The following is a 24,850-nucleotide window of genomic DNA, read 5'->3' on the forward strand; positions in this document are numbered from 1 at the left end:
CGGTCAGAATCCAAGTTTAAATTCCGTTTAGCCAGAAATTTAAACTCAAGTTACAATTTCGTAATCGACGTTTCTAGGTACGTGCGCGTAGAATTGTCCAAATTGGATTTACATTTGGATTTGATAGTGAACGACCGAATGCAGAAACAGGTTGAATAGCGCGCGATTCGCTCCGCTGAGTATCGTGACTAAAGCGCGCTGGCGTCAACGCGCCACGAGCGCCCTCTGTGGCGACACGCGGAATAAAGCAGGCGTACCGCGACGACCATTCCCACTGACTCGGCCGCTGCGCTCGCCTTCACACTGGCTGGAGCTGGCGCGTCACGCAACGTCGCGAGAACGTCGTCGTGATTGGTGTATCCTCGGCCGTCGTTCACCGTCGCCGCTCGGCCGCCACGAGCAGATGCCCTTCCGCGACGTGCTCTCCCATTGGTCGCCGCGTGTTCGTGCAACCGGACTGACGTTTACCGCAAGATCCGGCCTCCCCACCACCGTCGCTCGCCGTCGACAAGGTTCTCGCGCGTGGGTACGTTCACCGAATTTCACCACGACTGGTCGACCGCCCCCTATGGGGGGCAAACCTCTCGATATCATCCCTGCCACCGCCGCTGCCGTCGTCGTCGTCGTCGTCGTCATCGTTCCTGCTTCTCAGCAGCGCCGTCAACAACAACGGCGAAAGCGACAACCGCGAGCGCAGCGCCGCCGCCATCAGCGCGACCGCCATCGTAACAAGGTGCACTTCGCCGTTCACCGCGACTAGGCAGGAAGAAATGCCCGTAGGTACGAGATCGATCAGACCGAATTCCCGTACGACGAGTATGGAGGTACCACCGCCAAGCCTGTAACAACGCGAGCGAGCCTAGCACGCACCCGTCGCCGCGTGAGCAACACAACGGACCATCTTCACGCTCACGCTGGGTCAGCTGCTGCTCCACTGCTGCTGTTGCTCCGCTGCTGCTGCTGTTGCTGTTCCTCCTCCATCACCACCACTACTGCTGTTGTTGCTGCTGCTGCTGCTGCCACCGCCGCCGCCGCCGTTGCTGTTGCTGTCGCTGTCGCTGCTCCGCCGTTGGCTGGTGTGTGTGTGTGTGTGTGTGTATGTGTATAGTCGCCTCGTCGCCGCCGCCACCGCTGCCGTCGCTGCCGTCTCCGTGATCGCAACCGTGATATTTGTACCGTGAAGCGCCGCACGGCCAGTACAATGGAGTTACGCGTTGGTAACAAATACCGACTTGGAAGGAAAATCGGGAGCGGCTCCTTCGGCGACATTTACCTAGGTAACCCCCTGCGAGACCCAGCAGTAGCTCGCCACTCGACGATACCGTTCTCTCCCTTACCTCCCCTCCTACCGCAACCCTTCCCTTCCTCTTTCTCGCAGCGGATTTCGCGTATTCCACGCACGAGAGCGTGGAAACGCGCGCGCGTCTCGATTCCTACGTGCGCACATTATTCCCGCCTTCCTCTCTTCCCACCGTATCCTCCTGTTCTCCCACTTGCCCTTTTTCTTTATCTCTCACCTTGTACTTTGTGCCTAATGTCCTTATGTGTGTGTTTCTACGTGTATATGGTGTGCACGTGTATGTATGTATATAACTATACACGCGCACACACATACATACATGCGCGCGCGCGCGTGTGTGTGTGTATGTGTGTATGCATATACATGATAAATGTAAATAGGTTTCTTAGACTTTTCTTTATTTATAGGCACCAATATTTCCACGGGTGAGGAAGTTGCTATCAAGTTAGAATGCATAAAAACACGGCATCCACAGCTGCACATAGAATCCAAATTTTACAAGATAATGCAAGGAGGTGGTGAGTAAATCAATATTTGTATGTATCTGCTAAGCGTTTACTTTGTGTTTACTAAGAGTTATCAGGGATATGTTCTTACATTTGTCAACCGAGCCAACTGATTTAATATCTTTAATTTTTATGACAAGATCTGACTGTAGATTTTTAATATTTGCTTATTATGGTATCCTATATTTCTTGTACGAGACTTCACAGTTCAATGGAAAATACAATCATAACAAAAATTTAATTGTTGCAATAAACTTATATGTAATCATAATTAGTTAATAAGAGATGTGAAAGATAATAAAGGGATATTTTAAATTCATTGTTGGCGATGAAAAGTATACAAATATTATGTGATTTGATTTTAAATAATATTTCAATTGTGTGGTTACTTGATCACTTTTACCTGCGAGAAGCAATTTGATAACCTTGTTATGGTGAAAAACATCCAGATATTGTTGTTTTATAATATATTATACTCTTTAAATAGTATTAAACAATATCAATAAGAAGAGGGAATAAGTATTATTTTTTTTCTACCTATTTATATGTCACTAGCTATAACAACATAATTCTTGATATTCTAGTTGGAATACCAACTATAAAATGGTGTGGATCAGAAGGTGACTATAATGTGATGGTGATGGAATTACTCGGGCCATCACTGGAGGACTTATTTAATTTTTGTTCGAGACGTTTTTCTTTGAAAACAGTACTGCTCCTTGCCGATCAGTTGGTAAATAAACATTTTCTTATAACATAAACATGCTTCATTTACTAAACTGCATGTATGAATACAAATGATAAACCAATGACAGCTTTATCAGTTAAAATGAAAAATGTTAGTGTCAGAATAACATGTAGATATAATGTGTATCTAGTTTTTATACATTTTAATCATCCTTATTTTTCTACGTGATTAATTTTAAATGTAATACTAATTATCGAGAAAATTTGCATCTTATTTTGAATATGAAATAACCATTTTTGCTATTTCATTACACAATGCAAGATTCTATTTATGTTGTATCCACGGCTGCGCTCTGAGATAAAAGGCTAAACAGATAACTTTCAACTCATTATTCTCATATGCACTCACTTCATTGTGTTTGTGCAGAGTGTTTTCCACAAGCAAAGCACAAGTGCCTTGATATGTGTTCAAAGTTCATGATACGATTATATTCATTTATTTCATTTTGCGAAAAAACATACTTTACATTCTTATCGTGAATCGTTTATATTCTTAACATCTGGTTGAACAATGATGCTATTATTTTGATTTGTGTCAAACATGTAGGTAACGGATTGTATCTTTAAATAATACTTTCCTTCTTTAAATGCTAGTAGAAAAACTAATTGAGATGTACGTACACATATACGTATATTCTTTAGTTCTACTTAAAAATTTTCCACACGACGGACATATTTGTTGATTTTAGAGAAATAATTGTACTAAAAAGGAAAAAAGAAAGGGATAACAAGCTATCAAGTATTGGCAAATATTACACTAATATACGAGCGGATTGTTGCGAATAACCACTTTGTTTATCTTTGTGTACGATCTTCGAAGTTCGAAGCATACTTGCAATACATGAAACACACAGCATACAGTTATAACAAGGATGTTTTAATTTTTCTATTCCACAGATAAGTAGAACAGATTACATTCATAGCCGCAACTTTATTCATCGTGATATTAAACCGGACAACTTTCTGATGGGTCTGGGAAAGAAGGGGAACCTTGTCTACATTATCGACTTTGGATTGGCTAAAAAGTATCGCGATGGGCGCACACACAAACATATACCGTATCGAGAAAACAAGAATCTGACGGGCACGGCTAGGTCAGTTGTGCATCAATATTCATGTTTTAACATCAATAACCGCACACATCAATACGTTCTACTAATTTGTTCATCCTTGCAACAGATACGCGAGTATAAATACACACTTAGGGATCGAGCAGTCACGGCGAGACGATCTTGAATCTCTGGGCTACGTGCTTATGTACTTCAATAGGGGTAGTCTGCCTTGGCAGGGGTTGAAAGCGGCGACCAAGAGACAAAAGTACGAGCGTATTTCCGAGAAGAAAATGTCTACTCCCATAGAAGAACTTTGCAAAGGTTACCCGTGTAAGTCTTTTCATATACACACACACTGACAGCGCGTGCGTATGTCGTACGTGTATGCAAAACATACATGTATAAAAAAAACATTTCGTAAAGTCATTTTTACCTTATTTTCCGACTTTATGATAAAAGGTGAATATTTTATTAATTATTGTAGTAGAGTTTGCGTCGTATCTAAGGTATTGTCGAGACTTGCGTTTCGAGGAAAGGCCGGATTATTCGCACCTCCGACAGCTCTTCCGAACGCTGTTCCACGGACAGGGCTTCACTTACGACTACGTCTTCGACTGGAATATGCTGAAGTTTGGTAACGCGAGACAACCAACGTTACCTTCTGCGCAGCAAGCGCCTATGCACTCGCAGCCGTCCAACGCGGCGCTGCCCTCTGGGACCAACAACGATCAGGAACATCGATCAAGGTCGGTGCTTTTGTTCAGGATACGGCGCGCGTGTCTGTTTTTCGGTGTCTATTTGAATGGCTGGGAAAAATTCCTAGCTATTAAACCAGCGGCCTGTTAGCGATTGCATCTTCACACCATACCGTCTTTTCATGTTTATAAATAGCATGGTCATTTCATTGCTCACAAGCGTGCTCTATTTTCGGCGTCTAGGGCAATGAATCGGGAAACGGTCCTCTTTGAGAAACACAAGTGTTAAAAGCGGCGTACTTAAACACGACTGTCCTTTTTTAATCTTAATGATTCGTTTATTTATTTTGCGCATAAAGTGACGCATCTGTCTTTGCGAAAACAAATGTCTCAGAGATCTAATTATTATGGCGTACGCTATTGTAATAACTGCATCGTTATCGGTAAAATCTACGTTTCCCTCTGTAAATGTCTGCTTCCAGGCCCTACACTCGACAATGTTTACCAAACGCGTCCGTAGCGACGGTGGGACCGACGCTTGGACCGAACGCGAGTCTGAGAGCCATCCGGCAGAAGCGCGAAATGGAGACTCACGGCGACCAAGACAATCAGGACAAGAGTGATCTTCAAGGTAAAATACAATTCTACCAACAATTCTGCGCGAGCCAACAGAAGGCTATTGCCGAGCGAAAAACGAAACTTGTGGTTGGACACTCGCAGCCCGCTGGCAACGAGGCCGCTATACGCGCGAATCCATGTCAATTCAGTACATTCAAGTCATCGCCGGGTAGAGTGGCGGCACCGGACGCCACGGGCTCTCTAGATTTGGCCGGTCTCAGCTTAGGGCATCGCGAGTTAGGGCCGAAACGCGCCGAGCTAAATCCCGCGACGTCGCGCGATTATTACCAGCCGATGGGTAGGACGCGCGAGCGGAGCCCCAACGCGGCGTCTCGTCAGCTCGACAAGCAGAGTTATTTTTTTCATGGGCATAAAACTGAGAAAAACGTAGATCGCGAGGTCGTGATGTTCGAGGATCTAGGTACGGGCGATTGTGTGCTTGAGAATCGACGAGGTGGGCTGAACGACGCGGACGAGAGTGCCGGCGGCGGCGGCGGCGGCGGCTCGATGAATTGCTTCGGTGGCCCGGACAGAGAGCGCGGCTACACCGATTACACCGACAAGAAGCTCAGGTACCCCGCGACCTCGGGTGTACGACGTCTCACCATGGTGTCTCACGAGATGCGTCGCGACTCCGGCAACGTGGAGTTCCTCGAGAAGGAGGGCGAGATCTTCAAGAAGAGCAGCAGCGAACTGTTGCAGGAGGCCACCGTTAGCAAGCGCAGAAACTTCTCGTTTCGCAACAAGGAGAAGACACACCGTAGCCTGGAGTCACTGGAGCGAAGCGTCGACGCGCCCACGATGGACTGTAAAAGCCTGGACCTCTTGCCGGAAGAGCGGCCGAAAACGTTTTTCCATATCAAACAGAGGAGTCTTGATTCGTCGCAGAAGTCGACGAAGAAGCCTGTCGATTCGGCTGTGAGCAAGACGCGTAAGCGGCCGAGCTTCTTCCAGAGAGTCGGTAGAAGTTTGCATTTTTTACCCAGGGAGCGCGAGAAGTGCCGGGATCTGCTAAAGCCGGAAGAGTCGCGAGTCAATAGCCAGTACCCACCGATCGATCCAAAGTGCGAATACTTCCTGCAGAGGTGCCAGAAGGACGACGTTGATTTTTTTGAGCGAACGCCAAGTGTTCTGGTCAGTCGTGCTACCGCCCGGTCTAATCTCCTCGATCCTTCTGACAAACGCGACGATAGCGTGGATCAGGTCGACGGCGATCCTAATTCATGCCGTCTCAGGGACCTGAAGCAGCTTCCAGAAGACAGTACGTTTCGTACGGTGATGAGAGACTTGGACGATCTCTTGGAAAACAGTACCGTGCCGGAGGAAGACACGGCGGGACAGACTCGTTCGGACGCGAGCGTACCGTCGGTACGATCCGTCGACGATACCGCCAACAATAACGAACTGCTGGTGCAATCGAGACTCTTGGAGCCCGTGGCGAGCGTCGCCACGCAGGAGACCGTGAGCGGCAACAAGGACAGCCTGGAAATCGGCTATTCCATCAGCCAACTCGGTCGATTGTACTTACAAAATTTGCAGCACGTCGGCCGGACAGACGTCGGCGGCTTGGAGGTCGCCGATGTGGACGTGAAGCGAGAACGCTACATAGAATGGATGGCCAGAGACGATCTGGACGCTCTGAGCCACGGCACGAATTCCAGTGACTCCCTGGCGCACGGCAAGCCGCAGGGTAACTTGGACATTCTCAAGGGTATCTTACTCGACATCTTCGTTTGCATTTGCATTTAAGCGGAGGTGAGATCTTCGCATGATGAAAAAAGGCATCCTCTTGCATCACGTACTGAGCGATCTGTTACTCACACACACACACACACACACACATGCGCGCGCGCGCGCGCGCACATATATACAAGTGCGAAAATTACACCAAGATTTTGATGGTCGAGTAGCTCAGAGGGAGAGTATTTTTAAAACGAGAATAGAGAAGAGATAACACGATTTTTATACTGGGTATATCGTAATCTGCATCTCGTGCGTATATTTTCGTATGATACTATATAATAATAATAATAACGTTTGTAACAAATATATTTATACTTTTTACACTATCCAATCAGTCGCACGAATATGACGAAGCATCGAAGTTTTGGCTATATCTATTTATGAACGAACAAACGAACGAATAAAAGAAAGAAAAAAAGAGAAAGCAAAGAAGAAGAAATGAAGGAAAGAAAGAAAAAGAAAGGAGGAAAGAAAAGGAAAAGAAGGAAAGAAAGAAAGAAAAAGAGAAAGAAAATAGCCTTAAAATGCAAAGTAAAAATGAAACCAATTAGATTGGAATTATGCAAAATGGCTGACATGAAAATATCTCGAGAGCCAATACGATTTTTTCTATGTCCATATATAATGTATGTATAAACATATATATTAGATAGATTTGATAATCTTGTACACACACTGCGACTTCAAGATTGATTGCGCTTAATTTTCGAGAAGCGCGTCGCGGGATTTTAATGTCGAATTCTTGCCGCGTGCACAAATGCGCGTACGTATACAAAGAACAAACACACCACGCGTACAGACAACACACAACCAGAGAATATAGACAAACAGAGTGGAGGAGGTTGATTTTGTTTCGTCCCTATTGTTTAGGTTTTAACTACGATAGAGGTTGATAAGCATCTACATACCAAATTACAATAATTAACATATACTATATGACGTGATCACGTTTGTATATAAATGTGTTTATTGGACAACTGCGGAGCGCAACCATAATGACGAGCGTAATCGTGAAAAAGGTAAACGGGAAAGAAAAGAATGGATGGGAATTTGAAGCTTCTCGTAAGATTAGGTTGTACACAACGAGGATCTCTCTCTTCTTTTTCTTTTTTTTTCTTTTTGTTTTTAATATTTGACTTTTTTTTCTTTAATGTATATTTGACTGAGTGAAAGTGTGTTACGAGCAATTTTTACTAGCTGAGTTAGTTTGCCCGCGTTGTTTTTTCTCGAAATGTCTCGCAGTCTTTTGCTACTTGACGAAATTAAAATTTGATTTTAGGAAGATCGTCGGGAGAGTGAGAAGGGTCGCGCACAGAGCGCGATTAAAAATAAGAAACGGCAACATGTGACAACGTATGGCCCTAATGTAAACGACTTTTCGTAACTTATTTATTTCTTTTTCCGAATGACCTTTTAATATTACTTTTAGACTAACCAAAAGCTAATAGACTGATAACACTTATTGTAAAGTATCTCGAAACTTGGTCGCAGTGGCATAGATTGTTTTCATCGGAATCATATTGTCATATCGTTGTAATATTGTTTTTACATTACTTGTTACATTTGTTTTTTTATTTTTGTTTTATATACTCTTTTCTGCCTTTTATTGCGTGAGAATCCTGAATACTGTTTTGTCCAGAGCGAGCTTGATACACAGGAGACACATTGGAAGACTTCGAGATGTACGATCGTGTGCGAAGAGGTTTGAACGTGTTCTCTCCCGATAAAGTACGAGACTCATCGAATAATCATAATTGCTCGCGGGTTCGCCTGATAATCGATTTTAAATGGTAATACAATATTGCATAAGTTACAGTTATACGATGTAAATACCTCGGCTCTTCGTTATATTTTTATCCGATAGGTAAGAATATAATGAAAGCACTCGAGTTCACTCCTGAATCCTCCTTTGCAGTTGTGATGTCAGATGTCTCAGATATATCAGCCACTTCTGTTATAATAGATTATCGCGCAGACTCGCGTCCTTGATCGTGTTCGATGCGCTTCTCACTTGATCGGAACAAATACGTGAAAACCGTCTCGCAAACGAGTGTGTACATGTGCGTTTGCACGCACATGCATTTCTACATGCAGTTCTCTTATTCTTCGAATGTCTTCTGTATTGTACACGGGGGGGTGCATAAAATTTTCAGTGAAACTAGTGTTCCAAATTATACACCGTCTAAACCGAACTGGAAGTAACAATCGCCGTCTGGCGTAAAGGTGAAGAAAAATGAGAACGTCGTGCGGTATTTGCTTCTCTTCGTGAAATGATTCTTTTTCCAACTCCAAGCTGTCGATAAATTCATACGCGTGCGTTTCGCAACATACACGCATGTACATACATGTATGTGTGTATTTGACGCGCGTTTACGATTGCTTTCTTGTGTAATTGAAAATCTGTCATAAAGCGTAGTATTTATGTCCGCGATGCTGTCACGCGATCAAGTCAAGTGACAAAAATTCATCAACTATTTATACACAGTTCCTCTCGAGTCCCGATTAATTTATGCGCTCTTCTCTTCGTTTTACATGTTTATAATACAGAATATACAATTTACGCGATAACGATAACGCGGCATATGACGCAGACGGTACGTAAACTCGCTCAATACTCGTCCGGCGTGTTGCGTTATTTCCTAAGCGAAATTAACAGTACGTATGTCTGCTTTTGCAGTGGTTTTATGCTTATTATATAAATAGTCTCATTATACAACCGGTGAAACGATGTTCTCTCTCTCTTTTTTTTTTTTTCTTTTTTTATACATGTTAATAATCTAAAGACTGTTAATCGCTCTTTCACCTTACTTAATTAGCTTTACGAGTACATCGCGTCTATGGGTATGGCATCCAGTGCTCACGACGCGACGAACGATTTTTTCTCGCCGTGATCCATCCAAAAGAACTGAATCTCTGCGATTCGTCGTTATCATCACATTAACTGTCCGATTCGTGGAGTGTGCGTTGTTAGATATGAATTAAATATGAAATATTTCTCGCAGACCCAGATGGGATACCTACGCGAGAGGCGGTCGGCGTATCGGACGTATAACCTTAACGGAATTCTCACGGAATACTCTGACGCGATAATTTTAATTAGCATTAATGGAGGAAGTTGTGTTCCCTTTATTTATCCATTGACATTTTCATCATTTAATCAATTGTATCCCGCCAGGATTGTAAAGCTTCACGACCGTGCTTACTGCCATTAATTAAGCGTATACGTATTACATACTCCCTCCCCCCTCTCTCTCTCTCTCTTTTCGACACATACGTTTAATGACGCACGTTCTGGTGAAATGGAAGAAGTGAACACACTACTGATAATGGACGAAAGTCGCGACGACTATCGCGAAGCGGTTCAAATAGCCCGACGTCGCTTATAAACGCCACCGTTAGCATGAGGGAGCGTCTGGAAACGCGTGGAAAGGTTACCAAAGTTTAGATAGAGAGGATAAAGCTTAGTTTGCTACTTATTCGTGTAGTCGCGCAAGGAGTACCTCGGTTTCACATTAGGCGAAACAATCGAATGAGATTTTACCGTTAGCATCTCGCAACGATTCACTGCCAACTTCTTCCTACGCACTAGATCACTCGGCATAGTCCTTTTTAGTGCTCGTTCTCTCCCAGTTTCTCCTCTCGTCTACGAAGTCTTCATATCGTGTATCTATCTGTAATCAGCCTGTTCTTTATTGATAGCGATGATGGAGATGATGATGATGATGATGATGATGATGATGATGATGATGATGATGATGATAATGAAGAGAAAGTAGCAAATAAATGTTTTTCCATTCAAGGACTGGTCTCTTTTTATTTATCTCACCACACGACATTGTCGATTATCCTAGTCAAAATTATTTCTCACTTGGCTTGAATGGAAAAACCCATTGCGTGCGGCGAATAGAACGACTAGCCTAGAGACCTCGAAGAGACTATCTCAAAATATGCCGATGATAGAGAAAGAGACCGGGAGAAAAAGTTCCCCGTAAATTTTCCACCCATCTCCGGAGCACTCGCGGCTCTGAGTTTCTTTTTTTTCTCTTTTCTGGTCTGTTTTTTCAATTCTTTTTTTTTTCTTTTTTATTTTGTCGCATCATCTGTCTTCACACGGAAGCGTTGCCATATTTTCTTGTTTTGATTTATTTTTTTTTTTTTTTTTTCAACATTAACATTTGCATTCGTTCGGTTACGATTTTTTTTCCATTTCGACTATTAATTAATTTTTCCATTTCAATTGCCAAGAGTGAAAGATGATTACCCGTCGTTCCCGCGTCGCCTGGTTGATGTCGAGAGCCATTGAATGATATTTTTGAACTTTTATTGTCGCTAACGCATCAACCTGACGAGTACCCAGTAAACATCGATATCTTGTAGACATCTAAAAGATATCTTCAAGACATTTCTAAAAGATGTCTAGAAGTTGTCTAAAAAATATCTAAATAGATTTTGTTGAAGATATCTTTATAGAAGATTTCTAAAAGATATCTACAGACATCTAAAAGATGTCTTGAAAGATATCTTTAACATTTAGATCCCTAAAAGATATCTCTTCGGAAAAAATGTAAGATATCTTTTAGAAATCTAAAAGATATCTTTTGTCTATTTGGGTATATCCTGTATAAGACTCGATCCCTGAAACTCACTGCCTCGTTTGTCACTATCGCAGTTTCGTGAGGTTGCAGAATAACGCATTTCTTCTCCGGCAGGGTAACACGGTAAAAGGCGAGGCATTTGTCTGAATTAATTAATTTGATTATTTTGAATCGCTATATGCTTTAAATGTCAGTAACTAAAAGCCGCTTTAGAATATTGTGACCGGTATGTTCTTACACGTTATTATATTTCTTCAACTATTCGAGTCATGTGAAGTCGAAAGTGTGCTTATTTCTTCATTTACGCGCGAGACAATGCTTTAATTTCTAATGTCTCAGTTCAATCCCCCGAGTGCCACGCGTCCTTATCATTATTACGAACGAAATTAATATTATCATCAGAGGAAAACACGCGCAAGTCTTGTTCGTAGTTCAAGTACGAAAAAAAAGAATCGCGCGTGTCTCAATTGACGATGACGAGCGTTAGATACGTCAGATACGAACAATCCCATGAAACGCGGCAAAATACTTCCTCGGACTAAAGTGCGCAACGTCGTTATCACGCTTTTTGGGCATAAAATTACGTGGAAAGTAACCTTAGCGAACATCGCAAGTTGACGCATGGTGGGTATAACATATAATACATACATATATATATATATATACATATATATACTGTGATCATTGAAAACGTGTGCTTTGCAATGCAACGAGTGCTCTTCTCTGTCTACGACTGTTTTTTCCCCTATCTTTTGTTTTCCTCGACGAGCTACTTGCACGATTGAATGTACTGAGCGAAATGTTGCCGACGAGTTTGAGCGAGAGAGAGTCGTTTTTTTTTTTTTTTTTTTTTTTCATTTCCTTTCTCTTCCTCTTGAAGAACTGTTTTAAGATTGACGAATATTGCTATCTCCCCCTCCTCCCTCTTTATGACTGCTTTTGGATTTGTGTACGAACCTTTGAACTTGCCGTATCGAGAGAGGTAGAGAGCGAGAGAGAGAGAGAGAGAGAGAGGCAATAAGAATTGTTCTTTCTTCACATTACATATACGTAGATACATATTTAGACAAAAAGCAAATCCTACTCTGCAAAGTGGGCAAAGTGGATGGCGGCGAGTTGATGACACGAGCATAGGAATGTTGGCGACTTTCTTTTGTGGTTTTTCATGCATTGTGTTTTTCTGGTGCTCTCTTTCAGCGTCGGGTGCGGGTGGCCAAGAGCGAAGGGTCAGCATGCGGTTGCACCGTAGAGACGCGCTTCTTGCCGCTGCAGGAGAAATGCAGCCCAAGTCCAAGTGAGTTGCTATACGATATAGAACGAGTAAGTCTGCCAAACGACTGGCTATAAGTTGTTCTACCGAGAGATCCGCGGATGTTCACGAAGAGGTACCGTAAGCTCAGCGGAAACAACGCTTCGACGTTAGCCACCTTTTATCAAACGTCAGTAAGCTTCGATCATTTTCGCGCAATGTAGATAAGAGCAAGTTTTGGCGTGCGGAAAAGTGAACACTACTCAAGACTCTCTTCATTTTCTTCGCTCACACGTACAGAAGGAATAAAAATAGATCGCCGAACTTTGTAATTGTCCTCGATCGATTTGGTCTCTTTCCCGTCGAATTGTAAGCGGTCAACTTGCTGAAAAACTTTCCGTCAGCTAAGTGCGTCAAAGGTGGGGAAGAGTAAGTAGCAGAGGTCTTAAAAACGCGAGTTTTTTTCATTGCGTCTCGGTCACGAAGAGAAAATCAAGAAGGAAGAAAGGAGAAATGGAGGGAAATCGGTCGAAGAACACGTTTGCGAATTTCGGCGATTTATTTTGGAGCCACCTCACGCATAGAACTCGTCCGTCCCGTTGATGAAAGTTCAGAGCTTGCTACATTCTCGTTGGAGGTTGCGTGAACGTTGCACATTTAGCGAAAAAAAATCGCATCCCAAGTCTATACTTGTAATCTCTATTCGTATCTTCGCGTCGAGTTCAATGACAGTACGACGCTACAAGTGTGAGAATCCGCGGCGTATTAATGGTACGATGTGCAAACCTGAGTTTCACCGTCACGTTTTCGCAGCTCTCGTCAAGTTTCACGATTCATCGATGCGTGATGACCTAATTTTGAGATTGCACTTTGTGTGTTACGCTTGTGCAAACGCTGAATCGTGTTTTATGCACCGGTTAGCTTCGTTTTGTGGTGAGGAAGGTGATGTCGGGATACCGTGGTGTGGTGCTCTAATCATTCTTCTTAATTCGGGAAAAATGAGGAAATCGGGAGTGAGCGTGAAACGTGTTTACCTTCATTTGGAAAATACCGCGTGACAATGATGGTGACAATGAAGCACTTTCTTTTTTAAGGACTAACACACAAAGCAGATGTTTCTCTCCAGAAGATCAGGAATTATTTTTGCTTGCTCTCGCGAACTTTTTTTTTTTTATTTTTAGACTGAACACACAAAGCAGATGTTTCTCTCCAGAAGATCAGGAATTATTTTTGCTTGCTCTCGCGAACTTTTTTTCTTTTTTTTTTTTAAGCTTAAACACACAAAGCAGATGTTTCTCTGCAGAAGATCAGGAATTATTTTTGCTCGCCCTCGCGAACTTTCGTGTCATTATGATATTATTTTTATTTCTGACAAATTGGAATATGATAGATTTAACTGCATAATATTTAATAGACGTAACTGTATTGACGAGTTATCCACAATTCCTTGTGGCTTGCAACAGCCTAAACGGTTATACAACTTTCAAGCGATCGAGTGAGCAAAATTATAAAATGCCGCAATTTTGAAAATCGGAGGAAGAGTGTAGCGGAGAATATTCGATTTACGTGCGTGTTGCTTGTTTCGCGAGTTTTCAATCTGCGCGTTACGTTAAAATATTTACGACATCAAATATTCGCATCGCGGGGCGTATAAATTGAACGGGAATTGTACCTTAGCATACTCGGCGGCTGAGATATTTTCTAGGACGCGTAGTGCATGCTTCTTTATGAAGTGAAGACTTTCACATTTGCCTTTCAAGACACGTAATGCTAAGCCGTAGCAATAAGAGCGTAACGAGGCAGAGAATAGCCGGACGAGCCAGCTGGCTATTGCACAACTCTGCTTGGTAACTGGTTAATCCACTTTTGAATATCTTGGAACATAGACTTGGATACATAGAGCCAAGTATGCATGCTGTGCCGTATTCCCGTAAATCCGGCCCTGCCTGATCAAATATGAAGATTCTTGTGATTCAATAAAATTTATTTCACGCTTTGAACATTAATGAATACACCGTGAAGATTTCTCAAGTTCAAGTTGATCTTACCGTTTCTGTTAAAAAAATTCATAAAAGCTTTGAAAACGGCCTTCCGCATGTAATTCCCCCCTTGATCAAAGAATCAATATTCCCTTTTCTTTCCATGATTATTAAATTCACCACGAGATACAATTTTTCTGGACGCTCCATTCGAACGAAAAGAGTGCGGATTTGTCACCACTTACCGAAGAAATTGTATAAAAAAAAAGAGAAAGAAAAAAAGTCATATTCCTTTTTCCTACGCTGATTTAAAGTAAAAGTTTCGTTTTTGGAGGCAACACTATTGCCGCCATACTATTGCAATTTCAAGCAGTTTTTGTCGAGTGCGCTCCCGTGACGAGCATCCTTTCGAATATGCGCGCGTTTTGACGCTTCAAATTTTGCAAGCACGATCCACACAAAGATTTTTTCCGCTCTGTGTGAGAATAGAGACGAAAGCAAACTCACTCGGTATCTCGATATTCACCGAAATTCCGCTTGATGTTCTTTCGTTGACTGTTTTCAGGTAACCGAAAGCTATCGCACTAATTCTAAATGACAAATATAGGGGCAAAGAGGGGGCGAAGTTCTCTCCTGCGTCACGGCGGAGGAACGCCGATCGTGAAAAGCTCCGATCACGGGGGAAACATTCATCGCGCAAGCCTTCTCTCTGAGTTCATTCCTCCTCACGAGCTTGTCGATATCAGTGATTTTCATATTCGTTATTCGTCGAGCCGCGCTCGCGGACGAAGAGAAAACACCGCGCAGTGCTACTCCAATTTATCCAAGAAATGAGGAGAACGAATAATACGCACTTCTCGATACGCTCAATGCGTCGAGCAAATCTTGAGGAAGCATCTCGTTAACGGAGTTAACGTTAACGAAAAAGACATCGGGCAGTAAAAGCTCAAACATTTGTGTTATCAATAAACACGTAAAAATATCATTGACGTTTACTCTTTTTTTTCTTTTTTTCACCACGAGATTCTACCTCGACTCGATATCTTTAGAGATAATTATCAACTTCACACGTCGTCGATCGTGCGTCGACGTCGCGTCGCGGAATCCTCAGCGAAGTTTACTACGAGGGTAGAAGCAAAGCTGGGGAGGCTGCGGATGCAACGAATGAGAGAAGGAGCGCCGTAGGAAAGGCAACAGGGAGAAAACGAGACAGAGAGATGAATGAATGAAAGAGAGAAGGAAAGAAAGAGTCCTTTAGCTCTTTTATAAACAATGAATGAAACAATAAACGACGGTGGCGCGCTAATGTCGCTGTTTTGTGTGTCTTTTGTTTTGGAAGCGCCAATGCGGTGGTAATCGCCCCACATGCCCTGATGGTCAGGGAAGCGTACAAGCGGGCAAGCGTGCAACACAACAAGTGAATCAGCAGCAGCAATAGCGGAATTATCAACGTCATCATTATCAGCAGCAGCAGCAGCAGCAGCAGCAACAGCAACAACAGAAGCAGCAGCAGCAGCAGCAACAACGTCACCACCCGTCGAGGGCGGCCGCCTGCGATCACCGCGACGACCGCTGCGGTATGGTGTTCCCGCCTGCTGATGGCCGTTGAGCTCGCGCGTGATGTCGCGCGATGACGATCAGCTGGTGCACAGTGACGCGACGCTATCACGACTCTCGCGCGACCCCGCGGGGTCACACACACACACACACACACACACACACACACACACACACACACACACACATACACACACACACACACACACACACACACACACACACACACACACACACATACACACCGACCTGGGATATCAAGTGTGAACAATGGTCTCGACGTAGTGGTTGGTGGTGGTGGTGGTGGCGGCACCTGTGGTTGCGCGAAGTCCGCGAGGAAGGCCCTCCTCGCGGGGGTAGCGAAATTCGGCCGCGACTCCTCGTGTCCAGTGGACGAACGATGAAGGAAAAGACGAGGACAGGAAAAGGCTTGTCGTTTGTGTCGGAAGTGTGCGTTGAAGCCTCTTCCCGAGAAGCGGAAGAACGTGCGCGTTGCAACGGTGCGCGGCTCCGTCGCCGCACAGTAAACAAGATTCTCAGGCGGATCACACAACCCGGCCACGAGAGGATTGTCTCTCCCCAGCGACGATCGGAGCGATCGTCTGAGAAGTGGAGAACGCTCTCTCGGCGGCGATATCGGACGCGAAAAGTGGACGCTTAAATCGTGTGAGAACCGTATCGTGTCTCTCCCTTGCGTAGGACGATGAAGCGCGATCGGAGCAATCGCAAATGTACAGTACGCGGCTTCGATGATGGGGGAATTCTCGCAGTTGTTCGTTAACATATACACGTACGTGCGAGCGAGCGCGCGCGCGCACGCACGCACACACACACACACATGCATACACACACAAGATAAACATAATACTTTCGATTTTCATTGTTCGCGATGAGCTATCGGACTCTGGCTGGCTTTGCTTCCTCTGAATTCGAATCTCATAGATTTCTATTCGTAAATCATAGGAGAACAACGGAATACCGCGAAACTAATAATATTCGTCGAGACTTCAGTGGCGTTGCAATCCGTTCCCGAAAGATCGGCTCTTGTCGAACGGCGATAGCGGAACGGTCGAAACAGAATGCGTGTTTTGAATTTACGAGCGAGGGAGAGCGAAAGAGAGAGAGAGAAGCTGCGACGATTCGTTGAAGATTATATTTCGTATACGTAATAATTCACAAATATACGACGACGTGTATTCTATCTGTAAATTCGTATGTTCTATAACTTTTGAAGAGACTTTTCGTTTTCTTTGTCATGTCGCATGAATTGTGATTCATCAGACTTGTTCGTCTGATCGTGCGTTCACTGACAGTGGGATACTACCCTCGTGCAATGTCGTTCGACACTTTCACGAGACGTAAGCCACGCAAGTGTGAACGTATGCAAATTCGACACGACTTTGAACCCTCTGTCCCGTTCCATCCGATACTTCCGGCTCCGGATATATATTTGTATAAATGTAGAAATATCTCGTCGTGTGTAAGTCGCGAAGTGAGACGCGATGTACATAGGCGAAACGCGTCGCTAGTAGTTGATCAGCGGGCGAAGCTGTCAGCGGATTTTTGCACAAAAGAAGCGAGAGACAGGGAAAGGGAGAGAGAAAGAATACGACATCAATTTTCAGGCGATCCACGGGGCGAGGTAGCTCCCTGCTGGGAAAAGATCAAAGCGCAGTCATGGTGAGAGTCGGACGAACATGGTGGTGAAAATTTCGCCAAGAGCGCGTGATCGACGTAACATCGAGAACGCAGTGCGTGCAATTTGTGTGCCGTGGCTCTCGGGATGAATCTCGCTTCAGCCCCGCCCGAATTAACGAAAAAAAGAAGAAAAAAGAAAAACAAAAATCATCCAATAACGCGTTCACGCGTTCGAGAAGATGATTCGCCGCGCTCGTCGCGCCGCGAATTATTTTCCTTGCGACCTTAGAGTGATGCCGCGAATCCTTTTCTACCGCGAGACAAGAGAAAGAAAGGAAAGCTGTCGCTGAATTGACCGCTCAACCCGATCCACGGTACTACGCCGGCGTAATGCCAAAGTCGTTATCTTTTTTCGCTAAAAAGCTCTAGTTAAACGATCATACAGAACGTAGTACAACAGGCACGCAAGAAGGCGGGGAAGTACGTCTAGTTGTAGGGACAATTTGTTCGGTTGTGTTAGATAGTAAGAAGAAAAACGTGATTGCGAGTTTCCGAGGCGCCGAGAGAGAGATTCTTTCATCAGCATCGATCGGGCGTACTGTACACAGCAGGTGGGCGGCGGTTGCGGAAGCGGTGGCGGTGGCGGTGGCGGTCGTGGCGATGGTGGTAGTAGTGATGATAGGAGCAGTTGTAATAGTAGTAATAACGGTAGTGGCGGTGGTGGTGGTGATAGTAGTAGTAATAGTAGTAGTAGTAGTAGTGATAGTAGTAGTAGTGGTGATGGTGATGGTAGTGGTAGCAGTAATAGTAATAGCAGAGCAGTAGTAGCAATGGTAGCATATCGGTAATAGTAGAGTAGCGGTAGTAATAGTGATATTAGTAGTAGTATAGTGGCGGTAATAATAATAATAACAGTAGTAGTAAAATAGTAATGTTAATGCCAGCAGTGGTAGTGGTAGGAATTGTGACACGAGTCACACACGCGTTCGCCGTATTGTTACCGTAATTTCGAAGTGGCGAGAGAAGCAGGAATTTCGTCAAACGTGACGCAACGCATCGTTTATCAGTATAGATGTGACGTCTCTCCGGCCCGTGATACAAATCACTCGCACCCTTCTCTTTTGCACGATAACAATGCTAATCGTGAAGGTAAAAGAAAAAAGAGAGGAGAAAGCAAACGATTTAACGCACGCTCGAATTGGTTCTGTTCACTGACTGTTGCTTCCCTCTTCTCTTAATTCTTCTAATTCCTCCACACACAACAGCATACTTGAAGGACATCCTATCTTCCCTCTTTTTTGAGACTTTTTTGAAACATGCGTGTTGTGCCCTTCTTATTTTTTTCTCTCATTTCTTTCGAAAAAAATCAACTGGGATGAATGAAGATATTGTCTCATGACTGTCGAAAAAGTAAAAAACGCGTAGGAAGGAATTCGATGAACACAATTCTGCTAACGTGTGTGTCTCCGATGTTTGTAGGTTTATGTGCGTGGTGTGTGCATGCGTGAATGCTTGTTAGTGCATCCAGTTAGGTGGGAATGTTTAGCAAGAGTGTGAAGAGGGGAGTAGTAATGGGATAAAGAAGATGAGTAAGGTTCCTGGCTGCCCGCATGCCTGCCTGCCTGCCTGCTCACCTGCCTGTCCACCTGCCTGCCTGCCTGCCTACCTGGCTTACTCGTGTCCAACAAATACCAAGAGGAGACGCGTCGTCTTCTGCCGCGTTTATACAGTAAACCGTATTTGTATTTCGCACTTAACATTGGACACAACCATCCGATGTCGTATTTCATTTGGCTTGTATGAAAATAAAGCGCAATTTTTCATTTTTCTCACGCTATAGCTGCGCGATTTTAAACGTGGGACACGAATTGGAAACTTTCGAATCTGAATCTCGTTCAATTGTTTAATTGTTCATTATGATCGTTTGCACCAGCGGCGCGCGACCAAACTGTCGGTTTCTTTTTTTTTCTACTGATATCGCGCTCGAGAAGAACTCTTTTCCTTGTATTTATATTTATGAGAGAGTAGAACTTATATATTTTTAACTATCTGTCTTTCTCTCTCTCTCTCTCTCTCTCTCTCTCTCTCAACGCGTCTCATTCAAGTTGTTCCTCGTTCGTTGTTTGGAAAAGTCTGAACGATTCGCGCCAGAGATCAAGAGGAATCGTCTGACGTCTCGTTCCTAATTATTTCCTTAGTTTTAGGATATGTTGGTCTGTCCTGATATTACAAGTCCTACGTTTCTGTATATAAAAATTCGTGATATTGTATAGGGAATTGCCAATATAATACTACTAGTACTCTAAGTAATCGGAACGCTTACATTATCAACAGCAGGAGAATATCGTTCGCATGATGTTGTTGACTTCTCATGTCAATTCGAGATATAATCGCGCAACTTTGACACGGCAAAAATGGAAGAACATAGGACGCAGCACGCAAACCAAAGAAGGAGAGTAGCGTGAATACGTGCGACCATTGATGGAAGCAAAGAAACATTGCGATTACTTATAGAATAATAAATACAAATACACGGCGTATTTGATCCTCTGCACGAAGAATCGCACGATTTTTCTGCAATAGACAAACGCGTATGTTTATTTTGTTCATCTCACTCGACGAAATTTCCGTACCAGTGCGTCGCAGCAGTTTGTATCCCCATGCGCAGCAGGAAGAGAAGTCGATCATTTGCGCGCTATCGTAACGATATATAAACAGCAAATGAAAATCCAATCGTTCCCTCTTAATAATTCTTCGTCCTACTTTCTTCCACTCTCTTGTCTCTACCTTTCCTCTTTCCTCTTTCGGTTTTCTTCCTACTATATCTCGTGCAATGTAGCTTCGCATATTGAAGTAGAGAAAACTTGAAGTAGATAAAAATTATACACAACCATACACGGATACGATGTTTTTTTATGTATTTTTGTAGAGACTACTACCACCACTACTACCACTACCATCACCACTATTACTACCATTACGTTATCACCACCACCACCACCATTACCACTATTACTATTGCTACTATTACTATTACTACTACTACTACTACTACTACTACTACTACTACTACCATTACTAGAAATGATAAAAATATTACTACAACTATTATCATTAATGCCGCTGCTACTATTGCAAACGAACTTGTGTATTATATCTGGCATAGTCGAATTATATTCGGAACGATCGGGACTGGCGATCTGGGCTGGGTCGAGGACGAAGCAACAGTACGGCTGGTTTTAGTGTAACTGCCGCGTATTCTGTTTCATCACATTGTACCGAGTCTCTTCTTTCTTTTCTTCTTTTTTTTTTGCAAATGAACGGCATCGGGCTGCAACGCGAATTAGTTAACTAAAACCCGTTTCCATTTCTATGACACATTTTGAGCTGACATCGTTCCTTCAAGCTTCACGATAATGATATTTTCATTACCTCATGACATCAAAATTAAATATAACGCAGAGTGAGTAAGCGGTGGCAAACGTTACGATAGTGTAACAAATAAGGCCTGTAACATTTCTCATTTACGTTTCTATTGGATTACAATCGTCCTCATGTGTATGCTACATCCAATGTAGCACACTCTCAATTAAAATAGAACTGCTCTCTCGTAAGGAATGGTAAGCTGTAAATACACTTTTTACAAGAAAAAAGTGAACCTTCTAATCTACTATAACTCGATATTTATGAAGCCGTAGGATTTGTCGATACAGCTGCTGTAAATACTATCGTGCTGTAATGTTGTGTAATTATCTTAAGGGTTTGCTTCAGCTTCATGATTACTTTACGTAACAGTAACATTGATTTAACAGGAAATCCGAGACTGGATACTTTCCTCCTCGAACCGTCTTCTTCTCATTTCTCCTTCGGACGTATTCCATTAGTCCGCCCGAAAAAAAGTTTTCTTGAGCCGACAGCGTTATTACGATAGTTACCAAACTTCTGCCCGCCATGTCGAGGGAATCACCATTGCGCACTCCCCGAATTATCGCTCCTTTCTCGCGATTGTCTTCTTTCTCCGCATTATTAGAAGATGATACGCATGTTAACGTTACTTATCGCAATGTGTAATCCGTCGTTATATACACGTTGAGAAATGTTAATCTTGGAAACTATTTTGATAGTGATACACAAATTGCATGCACTTGTACATACGATAACTCGTCGTCGCGAGTAATTTGTGGCTTTAATTTGTGGCTCGCTTGCTGCATACATGCGAGAACGCGGTCATGGATGTTGGATCGAGGGAATTCCGTGCGTATGTTGCCATTTTCTTTTTTTTTTCGTTATGAAAGAGGACAAATAAAAAGCACTGCCAGCGCGAGCGAAAGTTCTTGCGTTTCCCCATCACGACTGAGCAGACACGCGGTAAACACAGAACTTGGACCCGTTGCTTCGTCCTCCGTGGGTTATCGCAAACTCGCCGGGCGATCAACAAATTCTGTCGAGATGAACGATACTATGTCGCAGGGAGCGGCGATGTAATTCCTCCTCTCGCGCTTTCTTCTTTTCATTCGTTCGCGCGGTTTGCACGGCCGCGGGGACCAGCTGAAGAATGACGAGGATGCGTCTTCAGTTCTGCTAATATGAAACATTAAATCAAGATTCGTTACTTATATTACATTTGCAAAGTCTATTCAAACTGCAATTTATCTCGCAGAAAGCTCGCTTTCACATGTGTATAAGCGCACACACCAACAAATGATATTCTTGACGACTTCTAATGAATCAGGACTCCAGAATTCGCCTTCTTGTTCAATATTATTATTAACAGATGTTTCGTCCCATGAGTTATAATATTTTGTCAAGACTCGCCTGTGGACTGAAATATTTTACGGGAGGACATTTCAAAGGACATTTGAAAGAATCTAAAGTCAATTCCATCATATTTTTTAAAGGGGTAAACTGTTGAATAGATATATTATGTGTGTGTGTTTTAACGTTATAAAATCTATTTACTCAGTAAAAAGTTTGTCATCGCGTGAAGAGTTATACTAATTCCTGTCTGAGAACGAAATTGATCTCCGGACTACTTGACAGCATCCTTAATGGCTAAATATTTGTTTCCACATCCTGCGGCTGGTCTTGCGTTTCGGGCCGCAACGAAGACGCAAACCACCGCGCGTAAAACTATAACTATCAAGCGAGGACGTATTCTTTTTTGTTGCGCGATTGTGAATCATAGTTATGAATCGTACATATTTGTTCCACTGGCCTAGGGAAGCTTTCGCGAATACGTACGTGACGAGTTCTGCAAGCACGTGGGAGTTGACAGATACATGAAGAAACCTCCAATCCGTTTAAAAGGAACAGCGAATGGCTCCGATAGCCTCCCTCGGCGATAGGATGTCACGACGATTATGGTATGTGTTGATGATAATTCGCGATCAATGTATTCTAAGTGTACTAATCGTACTATCACGACGAACAGTTTGTATATGTATATATAATTACTCTTATAATCTATTGAGGCAAGAAGAACATTTATAGTAATGTGCAAATGTGCTTGTGGTAGAGGCAAGAAGGAGTATGCCCATGTACGGACGTAACCAGAGAGAGAGAGAGAGAGAGAGAGAGAGAGAGAGAGAGGGAGAGAGAAAGTATGTGTGTGTGTGTATGTGTGTGTAAAAAAGGAGAGATTTTGGTAAAAAGAGTCCGATAAAGCCGACAAGATTATGATAAAACCGAAAGAATTACTAAATATTATAAATATTATAAACTCTCTTTGTGTACTATATGACTAAAAAAAACAAACATACCTATAATTGGAGCGTTTTGGTAAGTGCGAAAGAGACAGAGAGAGAGAGAGAGAGAGAGAAGAGAAAGAGGAAAAAGAAGAATGTGTGGAATAGTGTGGTGTGTTCGACATAATAGTTTCTCAGTTGCTTTTGTATTTGTACTTCGTTTTGGCTTGGCGAGAAAATTCGAAATACGAGTCGAGATACGAGTTGAACGATGCGATCATTAACCCATGTACATTCGCAATCAATGTCTTTTCTTCGTTTGGGACAATGTAGAGAGGTTTTTTCGGAAAATTTCCATGATTCGATATATATACACACAAACAATTGACCTATTATTTAATTTCTTTAAAAATTTACTCCCTACATTCAACACGTATTCTTTTTATACTTATTAAGAGAAAACATTTGTCTCTCTACATATTATATGTCGATGGCTTTGGATCAGTTATTATTAGTTATTTATTTGTTCTATTCACGGACACAGAATAAATTGTTGTAAAGAGAAATGTAAATGGGTTAATGTCTGTGCGCCTTCTTCGTTGCATCGCACTGTAATTTCCTTCTATTGCATCCCCCATCCTTATTGATCAAAAATCATCGTGACCGATCATTTTTATGTATAGTAGGCGGCAGAACTTATATTTGTATTAACGTATATATCGCATCTTTGCCTAAGAACAGTGAACTATTTTGAATTGTAACGAGAAAGGGCAAAAAAAGAAGGAATAGAGGAAAGAAGAGAAGAGAGAGAGAGAGAGAGAGAGCGCAAGGGCGTGAAACGGCAAGAAAAATACTTTCTGCCTGTTGATCTGCAATAAATTGCAAATATAATAATTGTATAAATTAAAGCTATCGTTCACACTTCTTAACAACGTTCGTGGTATTACAAAGGTCACGTCGCACGAGACAAGCAACGTTATTTATAACTTTATCTTCATCTTGCCCTCCATTCTGTGGACGAAACTGTGTAGTTAAAAAAAAAATAAGTAAAAAAACAGTTGACGTGTGATACGAAATACGGTATGGCGTTACAGCTCACTGAAGTTTCGACCCGGAGGAGCAGGTGAAAGTTACGATTACGAGTTGTTTAGTGCATTTTATCAGTCGAAAAACTCATTGTCTCGACGCGAGTAGCGCAAGCCTGCTTTGAGAATAAAAAGAAGTGTATTGCCGCGTGACGGTGCTGTTTAGACATGTTTCGCGATTGGAAAGATAATTACGGGAGGCTACGTATCTTAATTAAGTTCGCGCTTCGCATTCGATACTTGGTTCATATCGATATAGTGTCTCTAACCATGCATGCAACGAGGTTGAAATGTACGTCGTCATGGAAGCGGCAAGTCGAGAAAAACAAAGAGAGAAAGAGAGAGAATGTGTGTGTGTGTGTGTGTGTGTGTGTGTCTGTGTCTGTGCAACGTCAACAATTT

The 24,850-nt window shown here is 42.9% G+C and overlaps 1 protein-coding gene across 6 annotated transcripts; it reads left to right on the forward strand.

The window, feature by feature from the left end:
* Nucleotides 1-1,084: 1,084 nt before the first annotated feature.
* Nucleotides 1,085-24,778, forward strand: LOC105188474 (casein kinase I). Of its 6 annotated transcripts, none has more exons than XM_011149960.3 (9): nt 1,085-1,277; nt 1,708-1,818; nt 2,391-2,539; nt 3,451-3,647; nt 3,733-3,935; nt 4,090-4,351; nt 4,783-4,931; nt 12,454-12,550; nt 15,815-24,778. In XM_011149960.3, the coding sequence occupies exons 1-9, from the start codon at nt 1,202-1,204 to the stop codon at nt 15,903-15,905; spliced, it is 1,335 nt and encodes a 444-aa protein (XP_011148262.1). In that variant the 5' UTR covers nt 1,085-1,201; the 3' UTR covers nt 15,906-24,778. The 6 variants fall into 6 exon arrangements, 5 of the variants coding, with proteins under 5 accessions (XP_011148262.1, XP_019699453.1, XP_011148271.1 ...); XM_019843894.2 differs by having other exon boundaries at nt 15,820-24,778; XM_011149969.3 differs by having other exon boundaries at nt 15,824-16,015.
* Nucleotides 24,779-24,850: the final 72 nt, after the last annotated feature.

This window comes from Harpegnathos saltator, unplaced genomic scaffold (assembly GCF_003227715.2).
Source record: "Harpegnathos saltator strain DR-91 unplaced genomic scaffold, Hsal_v8.6 scaffold4, whole genome shotgun sequence".
In the NCBI taxonomy this organism is placed as follows: Eukaryota; Metazoa; Arthropoda; class Insecta; order Hymenoptera; family Formicidae; genus Harpegnathos; species Harpegnathos saltator.